This window comes from Eubalaena glacialis, chromosome 3, assembly GCF_028564815.1.
Source record: "Eubalaena glacialis isolate mEubGla1 chromosome 3, mEubGla1.1.hap2.+ XY, whole genome shotgun sequence".
NCBI classification, from domain to species: domain Eukaryota; kingdom Metazoa; phylum Chordata; class Mammalia; order Artiodactyla; family Balaenidae; genus Eubalaena; species Eubalaena glacialis.
In genome coordinates, this window is record NC_083718.1 from 136,923,466 (window position 1) to 136,935,954 (window position 12,489).

The 12,489-nt window shown below is 41.0% G+C and overlaps 1 protein-coding gene across 2 annotated transcripts in view; it reads right to left on the reverse strand.

Moving 5' to 3' along the window:
* IL12RB2 (interleukin 12 receptor subunit beta 2) overlaps positions 1-12,489 on the reverse strand; it is a 68,432-nt gene that overhangs the window by 40,262 nt on the left and 15,681 nt on the right. For both annotated transcript variants that reach the window (XM_061186464.1, XM_061186466.1), the window contains exon 7: positions 6,316-6,395. In XM_061186464.1, the coding sequence (XP_061042447.1) occupies positions 6,316-6,395 (80 nt within the window). The remainder of the gene's footprint in view (positions 1-6,315; positions 6,396-12,489) is intronic.

A 12,489-nucleotide genomic window follows, 5' to 3' on the forward strand; every position in this document is an offset into this window, starting at 1 on the left:
TATTTTTAAAATCAATTACATGTTGAAACGATAACATTCCAGATATATCTGTAAGTAAAATGTATTATTAAAATTGTCCACCTGTTTCTTTTTATTTTCTAAAATGTGGCTACAAGAAAGTTTTCAATTACGCATGTGGCTTGCATCTGTGGCCTGCTTTATATTTCTATGGGATACCACTTCACTAATGTGATCCTTTAAGCCAAAGTCGTGTCCCCAGGGGGTCTCCTGTCAAATGTTCTCCCACCCTTGTCCTGACTAACTTGTTCTTCTGGGGAGCTCCAGTATTAACTTCTTTTTTTTTTTTAGGGTCAGAAAACTTTAATAACACCTGGACAGAATCAATACGAACAATTTAAGGGGAAGTTTATACATGATATTTTCTAAAGATTTTAAATATTCCAAAAGATTTTATCCTTAAAATTCAGTTTAAACAAACAAAAACTTCACCCTATTTAACCCTCAGCAACTCGACTGTGGACTCACTTTACCCACACCTGGAAATCCTTCCAACCAATTAAGAAACTAAAAAAGCAGAAACTCCCGTGGGATTCTGACCGCCAGGCCTATCTTTCAACATGTAGACTCTCTTATCCCCTTTGTCCTCCTGATGTTCCATCTCTTAACTGCAGTGACTCGCTCATTGCCTGAGCTCCACTTTGTTCTGTGGTTCACAAAGTTAGTCAGCTGCATAGAGAGTGGAAGATGCTGAAATCTGCAGTATTACATTCTGAAAGGTCCTCTCTGACTCCTCACCCCTCCCCCTGCCTGGCCATCATCACCCCAGCCGAACCTTGAACCCCTCCTTAACACCTGAGGGCCCTCACCATCGCCTTGCTATTTCTGTCCTCCTGCTGGACTGTGAACTCAAGAACATGGAGCCTGGACCTGGCTTGTGCACTTCCATATCCCCACATGCAGCACGGGCTGTAGGCCTAAAGAGGGGTTTTAATGTATTTGTTTGCTTGAATGAATAAATGAATGAGTGAGTGAATGAAGGAGTGAATTCAGCTCCATCTGCACACAGGTATTTCTCTTCCAGACCCATGGCCCAAACCACCAGGAAGTTTGTGACTTGCTATAATCGAGACAGTGAGAGGACGCTGAAGAAATTTACAGAGGAAATTGGAAAGGTTAATGTGGCTTTAACCCACCGTCATGTCTTTTCATACGTCATCCCCATATATATTCGAGGTGACTTCCTTCTTAAAGGATAGAAGCTGTATTAACTGAAGGAAAAGTGTGCTGGAATCACGGATTGAAATGCTTTGTCAAAGCAAAGGAAACGGTATGAAAGTTTGTGCAGAAGGAGATGATAGAGGGAATCTGAGGGAAAGAATCGGTGACACTCCTCCCCACCCCCCCCCTTAAAGGGCTCTAACCCAACACTGGGGCTGTTGGTAACACAGCAACAGTTTCTACCTGTTATTGCATTTACTGTTTTAACAACACCCAGGTGTTTTTACTTGATTCATAGATTAGGTTCTACTTTTTGGCTTCAACATAGAAAGTATTTTTTCTCTTAAAAGCAACTATGGGGACCTCCCTGGAGGTCCAGTGGTTAGGACCCTGCACTTGCACTGCCAGGGGCGTGGGTTCGATCCCTGGTTGGGGAACTAAGATCCTGCAAGCTATGTGGTGTGGCCAAAAATTTAAAAATAAAAAATTTTTAAAAAGCAACTATGGCAAAAAATAGTACAGGATATTTTTGAGGAAATGGAGTGTTTTGGAGAAACCAAGGTGTGGGAAAATGAGTAACTATGTGAGAACCAGAACATCAAAGGTCTCCTTTATCCTCAACATGTTCCCACACCCACCTTCATAAATACACACGCATATAGATACATTCATACACATTCACACTCACACACCCACACATATACACCCACACTCATACCCACATGTATCCCATTCACACCTTCACACTCACTCACTACGGAGGGTGATTCGCATGTTGGAATTTAACACCTAATGTGATGGTGTCAGGAGGTGGGGCCTCTGCGAGTTGATTAGGCCGTGAGGGTGGAGCCCCCATGGGTGGGATTAGCACTCCCTAAGAGACCCCAGAATGCCATCTAGCCCCTTCCACCACGTGAGGATACAACGGAAGTCTGCGACACAGAAGAGGGAACTCACCCAACCATGCTGGCAGCTGGATCTCAGACTTCCAGCCTCCAGAACTGTGAGAAATTGATCTCTGTTATTTATAAGCCCCCAGTCTATGGTATTTTATTATACTAAGACACTCACATACATGCACAACATACATGCCCGCGCACTCATACACGTACTCACATATACACACCCACACACTCACCTCCCTCCCACGCATACAAAACTCACACGCATTCACACACATGTGCACTCACTCACGTATACAACACACATGCACACACACCACTCCAGACACGCACCTTCACACATCCTCAACTCCCTCCACACGCACCGGGGCTGTACCCATTCAGCACCAAGCTGTTCTCCCCTAGTGTAAACATCCTACAAAAACGAAAGGTCATCTCACTTTTCCCTATCTGCAAGAGAAACGTGTTCTCTCTGTGTTCACAGGCTGATGGGGTTTTACTTGGGGCTTCCTTTGGTGCCAAAGCCCCAAATTCCCCTTTGCAGTGGCGGGGTGTCCCCCTTATCTGGTTTCCCAGTATTGATCAAAGTGAAAAAAGAAAAATCACCCACCACACGCATGTCTTTGCTTCCTTTCCCCAGTGTGGTCTGACTGAGGCCCCACCACAAAGCACTTGATCTGGCTACAGTGTTTCTTTCTAGCCTGGGGTTTAGATGAGTTCCTTGTGTCATAGCACAGCCCCGTGCGTGACGCTCCCAAGCCTGCCTAAGCGGGGCAAGAGGAATCCCCAGGCGGATGAGTGGGAGAGGGGTGCTTCCAGAGGGCAGTATTTCCGCCCAGGAAAGGCTTCCAGCACAAGCACCACATCATGGAATCCTCTCATGGGAAATCACTTCCCCTCCCTAGACCTCAGTTTCCGTGTTTGTAAAACGAGTGTAGGAACTGCATGCTGCTTAAATGCCCTTTGGCTCTAGAGGTCTGGGATTCGTGGTTCTGGGGTCCAGAGCGGGACTGCTCATCTCAGCAACTCCAGTCGGGGTTTAATTGCCTCTCCCAGGTGGGTGCAGAGGCAATTGAAGAAGCCCAGGATTTGACAGAGAAGGACTAAATCCTGTAATGACCCTATAAAACTGAAGACTGGGTCCAACTTTCCTTTCTCAGGCTGGACAATCACTGAAGGTTTTTAAGGTGCCCTGTCATGACTACCATCTGGCACAAGGTTATAGAAGCTTCTAGTATTTACATTTTTGGTTTCTTATTCAAATCGATTCCAGTCCAAAGCATCCTTCTTGGGCCCACATTTCTGGCTCCACAAAAGGAAAGATTTTCTAACTTATCAATAAGAGATGCCATCAAGGCATGGGCTTCCTCCAAAGCGATTCTCCCTGTCCCAGAAGGTCCCAGACATCTGTCTGTCCTGACTGGGCTGGGAGCAATGTTTATGAGAGAAAGGGTAGACTAGAAGAGCTTTAAAGCCTCTTTGAATTTCAAGACTTCATTTTAGGATCTAAGCTTTGTGAGGAATAGGGACAGGATCAAGATGAGCCGCAGAGAGGAATTTGCATATGCAAGCTTGCTAAGCATTACCTGTTGGCTAACAAATAGTTATTCTGACTTTGCTCTGACGCTGGCTTCAGGGTACCCTGCTCATGCCTGTTCTAAATTCTCTTTGTGACAGTATACACAGATATAGCACCGGGCATGTTGCTTACACTGTTAGGATAAAAATCATGATGCAGTACCATTTAATTTTTCCTTGGTGGCCCCTGTGATTTTTCTGGGTTTGTGTCTTCTCATTTACTGGGCCCTACGATGGCCTTGTCAGCTCTGCAGGTACCAGGATCATTACCCTCATTCTACCGAGAGAAACCCTAGAGTAGAGAGGAGTGAAATGGGACCAGAATAGAGCATCTTTTCAGATAACTGTAAAGTACATTTTGGGAGGAGGGATCTTTATGGGAGGAAGAATATTGGTTTTAACCAGTCGCTTACTTCCGAAAACGAAAACCAATAGCCAGGAATTGAGCTGGGTTCTTCTATACTATTTACAAATTATGGCTGCTCTAAATGCCTTGCTTTAGGAATAATATTGCTATTAACAATGCTTTACTTTAAGATAAATTTTAAGCTGCAGTTTTAGTTTCAAAGTGAAGAACTTGATTATGACTCACCAAGCTATTTATAGTAGACTCCTCTTATGCCAGACATTGTGTGTGTGTGTGAGAGAGAGAAAGGGAAAGAGGGAGAAAGAGCTCATCTCTTAAAACCGAAGAAGATTGCAATTATCAAAATCTATCAAGCTAACCCCATCAGAGGACTTTATTACTCTGACTTCTGGTTTCATGCTCATCAGCTTCATAATTCCAAAACTCTTTATTTACCCTTAACTAGAAGAACTGTCGTAAAAGGGATGTAGGTTTTGGGAAATAAAACCTCTTCTTATGAACATGCCAATCAATTCAAATGGTATTTTTTTGGACAAAGATGAGTCATGCTGTAGCAGAAAGAGCTCTGGATGGATTTCAGTCCCAGCTCTGCACTTAGTAGGTGGGTGACTTTGAGAAGAACCTCCTTTCTTGGACTCTCAGTTTTTTCATGTGTTAGTGGGGATACTAGTATGTACCTCTTAGAGTTTTTGTAAGGATTAAGTGAAATGATAATGCCAGCTTTCGGTACTCTGTAAAACTTTTACCTTTTGTAATAACATTAGGCCTCATTGTTTTCTGGAAGGTTGTTCAGTTTACTACTGTTTTACTACTATTCGTAAGGGCTGCTTTCTTTTCCTATTCCTATTATTTTCTACTATTATTAGTATTCCTGAGGTAGAGCAGCTTTTTTTCCATCCTTTCCCTTTTCAATGACCATAGAAAACATATTCTTTTCCATTTGATTTTTTTTTAACATCGTTATTGGAGTAAAATTGCTTTACAATGGTGTGTTAGTTTCTGCTTCATAACAAAGTGAATCAGCTATACATATACATATATCCCCATATATCCTCCCTCTTGCGTCTCCCTCCCATCCTCGCTATCCCACCCCTCTAGGTGGTCACAAAGCACCGAGCTGATCTCCCTGTGCTATGCAGCTGCTTCCCACTAGCTATCTATTTTACATTTGGTAGTGTATATATGTCCATGCCACTCTCTCACTTAGTCCCAGCTTACCCTTCCCCCTCCTCGTGTCCTCAAGTCCATTCTCTATGTCTGTGTCTTTATTCCTGTCCTGCCCCTAGGTTCTTCAGAACCTTTTTTTTTTAGATTCCATATATATGTGTTAGCATACGGTATTTGTTTTTCTCTTTCTGACTTAACTTCACTCTGTATGACAGACTCTAGGTCCATCCACCTCACTACAAATAACTCAATTTCGTTTCTTTTTATGGCTGAGTAATATTCCATTGTATATATGTACCACATCTTCTTTATCCATTCATCTGTCGATGGACACTTAGGTTGCTTCCATGTCCTGGCTATTGTAAATAGAGCTGCAATGAACACTGTGGTACATGACTCTTTTTGAATTATGGTTTTCTCAGGGCATATGCCCAGTAATGGGATTGCTGGGTCATATGGTAATTCTATTTTTAGTTTTTTAAGGAACCTCCATACTGTTCTCCATAGTGGCTGTATTAATTTACATTCCCACCAACAGTGCAAGAGGGTTCCCTTTTCCCCACACCCTCTCCAGCATTTATTGATTGTAGATTTTTTGATGATGGCCATTCTGACTGGTGTGAGGTGATACCTCATTGTAGTTTTGATTTGCAAGAAACCATATTCTTAAACATCCACAGCTTTAATTTCACCCCAGATGAATAAGTGAGGTTGCATGGTCACTGTTGGGCATATTGTATGAATTAGAAGAGAAGGTATAGTGAGTGGGGTCAAAGGGTGGACATGCTCGGGGATGGGAGGGAACCTTGATCCGACTGGAAGTGGGTGAGGGAAAGATGTGATTGTGTGGAGGCAGGAAGTCAGAGTTCTCACCCTTGTTTGGGAAAAATAAATGACACAGAATCAAGTATCATGAGGATCTGGCTAAGAAAATGAGCTCCAACACAGACTCTGAAGGCTCATACCAAAGCCACTATGGAAACAGAAGGTCTTTTTCTGGCCTTGAAACTTATCATTCAAATATGTAATTCTCTTCATATGTCAATTATATCTCAATAAAAACAAAACAAAAAACCCAAATCTATAATTCTCCTGAATTTTAAGTGGACACTGCAAACTTACCTTCCAGAAAAGAGAAATCTGTTGTCTATTGTAGTCAATGTTCTGTCTCATGTACCAGACATCTAATGTTCCAGTAGGCTCTGTTTTGAAGGGGAAAAAACCAGTTTCATATATACATATATATCTATACAACATGAAGACTTTAGAAGTCAATTGGTTATTCAGTAAATAATTCTGGGGGAGTAGGATTATAGGATAATTTCAATTTTCTTTGTGTCCCAGTATCTTCCTTTTTCTGTTGTTACACAATGAATATGTATATATCTTTGACTACAGAAGTCAGAAAAAACAAGGCTACCTTGAAGACAAATTTTAAAAAATGACGAGGAAATTAGATTCTTAACTTACTCTTAAAACGTGTATTAGTAAAACAACTCAAAGAAAGTACGTGTGGTTAGTTCTTTTTTATTGGAATGCAGAAAGAATTCTCAACAGAAAAATAAACATAAATCATAAGGGAAACATTTTTTTGATCCTGTAAAAATACAAAATACAAATGATGAACTTTGTGTTCATCTCCGTTCCTGAACTTATGCTGGAGTATAATTATTTGGTTTTATGATCACTAGACAATAATCTATTTGTAAGGAAGCCTATCTCATTCATCTTAATACGCCTCATATCTAGCACAGTGCTTAGAATATAACAGACTCCCAATTACTCTTTGTTAAATGATGAATAAGCAAATGAACAAACCAGGCAATACTATATACTTGATGGTGAAACACAGGCTGAACTCATAGAAGGAATAACCACCAATCCATAAGACGATGGTCAAATATTACCTAATTTAATTTGAGAAAGTCAATCGAACATACTTGAAAAGAAACTGAATAATCAACTCCTGTGTCTAAGAGTGTGTGTGTGTGTGTGTGTGTGTGTGTGTGTGTATGGATGGGTAAAGTAGTTTTATTTCTCCCACTGTCAGACTTGTTCTGGTTTACAGCCAGGGGTGGAATCAGCAAAAGCAATCCCTGAAAACAGGCTTCAATTGCACCAACCTTGCTTGTGTAACAGTGACATTCAGAGTGTATTAGGGTGAGGCTGTCTTGGGGTTCCTTTTGGAGCAGCAAGTTCCATTTAACCAGATGGATATTTCCAGAAACTAAGTCCCATCTGGAGAGCAGAAGACAAACAGCCAGAGAGGGGAGAAGAGAAAGAAGGACAGGGAGGGAGCACATGTCCCAGCACATACTATGGGCAGGCCCTTTGTGGGCCCATTCAATTACATCTCCCGCCCTCCTCAGCCCCGTGATGCACTAGCTTCAGCGCAGTGGTTAAAGTGTGGGCTCCAGAGCCAGACTGTCTATGGGCAAATCCCAGCTCTGTGATCTTGAACAAATGTTTACCATGTCCTCAAGCCAAGTTCCTCATCTGTCAAATGAGGACATTAATTCTACACATCAGATGGGGCGGTTGTGAGAATGTAAATGAACGGAAGAGTGCTGACACATGGTAAGTACTCAGTAAATTTTGCTGCTGTGTTTTCTTCCTTTGAGAAGTGAAGTACTGAGAAGTTAAGGAACTTGATCAAGGTTCCAGAACTAATCATCAGAGAAGCCAGGCTTTGAACACAGCTCTGATTTATCATGTAGCCTCTGCTCTTTGCTCTGCATCATGCGGTTGCCTGGCTCTGTGAAGGCTTATGATTTCTCTATAAAACTTACATCCTCCATCAGGTACACCTTTCTATTCTCTTCCTTTGTCACTTCCTCTTCCTGCCTCTCTCGCCTTTGTCTCTCTTTTTTTATTTCTAAACATTCACTTCTTTTCTTCCCCTTCTCTTCTCACCAGTGGTAGTATTTACCCTTGCAACCAGGAATTAGAAGTAAGAAATGTGTACAGAAGACATTCTGAAAGTGCTCTCAATCGTTCAGGATTACAGGGACCCAGGAATCAAGCTCATAACTTTTTTTCTGCTAGTCCAGATGCATAAAAGGAAAAAAGCACAGGCAACAGAAGGAAAGGGGGCCTGACATTTATTAACCACCTACCATGTGCCAGGTAATCTTTGGACACTTAATATGCATGATCTCACTTAATCCTCACACAAGGCAGAGGGTACATGTGATTATACCTGTTTTGCAGCTGAGGACAAGGAGGCTGACAAATGTTAAGTGATTTACAAAAACCGTGGAGCTGGTAATGGCAAAGCTAAGAGCCAAGCCCAGGTCTCACTGTCTCCAAAGACCCCGCTCGTCCATTACAGTCCACCGTGTTGAGCAAAGATCTGAACACTCCACAAACTATATAATCCAGACATTGACTACATAATCAGGATTTAGAAACTTGGGTGTGCTCAGTGTCAAAGCCAGTGGACGTGTTCCATGGTGCTAAATGTCTTCAGTAAATTACATATTGGTAAGAAATTTAAAGGGAATACTCATTGCCTCATTGCCTCTCATTGTCACTCATTGCTTCTACAACCTACCAGATTATTACAGAGCTAAGAATCAAATTCTAGAGTCATATTTTCTTCAAAGGATAAATTGCAAGTGAAGCTGAAATTTTAATGGTGCCCACTTGCAGCATAAGCTTCTATGGGAGAGAAATCATTAGCCAAATCTGTATGAGTGTCAAGTGTAAAATTTCATGACCAGAAATGTCAAACCACTGCTGCTTAGAGCAACCTAAGGGCTAATATTAGAGAGAATCTTTGACATTCAACTGTCATAAAATCACTTAAAGTCCTAACCTCAGTGTTATCTAACAAAAGACAGATAAAACTTTTATGGGTAGACGAGAAAAGGAAAGTCAAAGGCCCATATGTCCAAGTGACAAAAAAAAGATGGGTACAAATGATTAAAAATATGAATATTGAGAAATGGAAGTCAGTTCTCCTGAGATGAATGTACCTTCATGGTAAAGGAAAAAACCATAGGGTTAAAGAGGAGGGAATCACCAATATGAAAAAGGAGGACATCCTAAATTAAGCAGAAGATCAGCTTAACTGACCTAACTGACCTCGACGGTTCTTTCAACTCTAAATCCCAAGATTCTAGGATTCTATGAAACAGTACATGTGGTAAATAAATCAGGGCCAAGCCACGTGCTGCTTCTGAGGTTAGCATCCATCTCTGAAGCCAAGGCAAGTGCAAGGGCGTGAACAAGAGCAATTGAATTGCAAGTGGAAAGTGATCCCTCCACAGAGATTTTAGCAGGCAGTGGAGTGGAGTAGAAAGATCTCTAAGAACAGTGAAAATGGAGAATTTAACACAAAGTAAATATGAAAAAGGAATATCTTGAGAGATTTCAGGTAGTGGGCTAAATTGAACCCATGAGAATATTTTGGTCCAAACCATGCTCCAAGCAGGACAAGATAGAGATAAGTCATTTACCATCTTGGTTCCTCCATGTCCACTCTTTGGGCTGTGATACATTTCTCTAAAATCTAGTTTCAAATAACTCAGACAGATTTACAAACACCCATTTGATTAAACAATTTTTTAGTGGTATACTCTTGCCTTTATACATTACCACCCGCTATGTCTCCATGGGAAGCCCTACACAGATGTCCCCGCCCTTCCTCCCCTTGGATAACTTTCAACACTTGGTTCACTCTCTTTCCACTCCTTTCTGTCACTATTTCTGGTGGCTCATCATCCACCCTGGTGTTCCTTCCCAATGGCTGGTACTGTCCCTCCCACCACCTGCTCACTTCCAATGATCTGATTCTCTTAACTTCTTCACTGAGCAAAAGGAAGCAATCAGACAGGGATTCCCTAATCTTTCCACCCTGGAAACTTTCAAACTTCCCCATCAATTCCCTAACACAGCACCCCTACTGATTTTACTGTGGATGAAGCATCCCCACTTCCATCAAAGACCAAGCCCTTGAGTTCTGGATCCCATCCTCTTGCTTCATCAAGGGTCTCTCTCCCACCATTATCCTACTTCCTGTATCATTAATTTCTCCCTCTCTGCTGGGCCCTTATCATCACCTTGCAAATATACTGTATTATCTCTGATCCTAAAAGCAAAAACAAATAGGGAATTTCTTAATACCACATCCTGCTCCAGCTACTGCCCAACATCTCCGCCCTCCTTCACAGAACTTCTTGAAGAGTTGTGAATTGTCACTGTCTTTATTCCCTCACCTAACCTTCACTCTCAAGCAATGCCAACTGATTCTGTCCCCATCACACTACTGATGCTGCTCCTGGTCGGCAATGAATGCTACTTTGCCAAATCTAATGATCACTTCTCTATTCTCATTTCATTGGATTTATTGGCAGCATTTGACATAGCTGAATACTCCACCATCTTTTTTTTTTTTTTAAAGAAACATAACCTTTCAACATCCAGATCACAAGTGAAGAGCTTGTTTCTTAATAGAAGCAGAAACGTTTCATCCATACTAAAGTCAATGGAGGCCTCATGTTAGAGTGCCAAGGGAAAAAAGTGAGTTGCAAAAGATTACATACACATAATTTTGGTTAAGCTCAAAAATAAGCAAAACTAATCACTGTTCAGAAATACATACATTTCTGAAAGAGTATGAGAAAAAGTATGAGGATGATATAGACACACAGTCCAGAATAGTGGTTACGTATAGGGAAGCGTGACACGGTAAGAATATATTGGTAATTTTATAGCATTTAAGCTGAACGGTGGGTTTCTAAGTGTTCATTTTATTGTTACGCTTTGTAATGAGAAAGTAGCTTAAACTAGGATAGTCAGAGTAGCAATGGAAAGAATGAATGCATTTTGAATATGTTTTAGAAGAGTCAACTGCTGGTATGAGGGGATAGGAGAAAAGGAGAAGTTAAGGATGATTTCTGCATTTTTGACTTGAGTAGCTAGGAAGATGGTGGTGTCAATTACCACAATAGGAAAGATTGAAACAGAGGCATTTTGGAAACATTTTGCTTTGGAGAAAAAAATAAAAGTGTCTGTTTAGGCTATGTGAGGTTTAGAATGTCTGTTGACTTCTAAGTGAAGATATGGAATAGGTGATTGGAACACAAACCTGAAGTTCTGGAAAGAGTCCAGGACAGAAACTATATTCTACCTTTCTCTCTCTCTCTCTTTACCTACCTATCTAGTTTTAGAGCCATGAGACTGAATGAGGTCAGCTGGGAAAAGAAGGGGGTCCAATATAAAGCCCTACAGATTGAGATTAAAAAGAGAAAGATGGCCAGCAAAAGAGACCAAGAAGAACTGACCAACATGGTAGAGTAAAAACCAGGAACAAGGGATTTCACAGAATTCAAGAGAATCAAGTACTTCCAGGAGGAAATAGCTCTTTTCTTCTACTGCAATAACCTTGGAGACCACATGTTCCAGATGGAGAAAGGCCACAAGATTCCCTTTGGACTTTGCAGGTTTTTCTTGGTGTCATCTCTTCCAGGAATCTTTCCCTGATGTTCCAAGATAGACTATAAGCTCTTGAGTCTGAGGATCTGACTGGTTATCATTATGTCTGAGTACCTGGCATAGTTCCTGATATACACACATTCCTCACAGATCATCCAGAGAAGTATTTTTTCCCCCCAGTGGCTTCTTTTGGAGGGCTTCATGGAAAACAGTTCTTCCCATTTGGGTGATCACTACCTTGTCAAATAGTTAAGCTCAGGCATTTACTTCTTACAGGATAGGTGTTGGGCTTAGAAGAGACCACAAGAAGAAGAAAAAAGGGTAAGGACACTCACTGGATCTAAAACATAACATTTTCCCTCTAATGAAAATGTTTGTAGGTAAATCCCTTTAGAAGGTAAAGAACCATTCATTCTCATTTCCTGAAGCCTTAGGCAAAAAGATGCAAGTATAATAGTTTCAAGTTTAGCTAGTTTAGGAGTCAGCAAACTACGGCCCATGGACCAAATCTGGCTGATTCCTTATTCCCTGTTTTGGTATAGCCAGTGAACTAATAATAATGGTTTTCACATTTTTAAATGGTTGAAAACAAGTTAAAAGAAGAATCATTTTTAGTGACATGAAAATTTTATAAAATTCAATTTTCAGTGTGCAAAAATAAAATTTTGGACACAGCTTTGTCTTTGTATTTGTATACTGTCAATGGCTGCTTGCCTGTGATAACAGTAGATTTTAGTAGTTGTGACAAAGATCATATGGTCTGCAAAGCTGAAAATATTTACTATATGGACCTTTATAGAAAATGTTTGCTGACTCCTAAGCTAGACTTACCATCTTGCTTGCTAACTAAGATGGTAA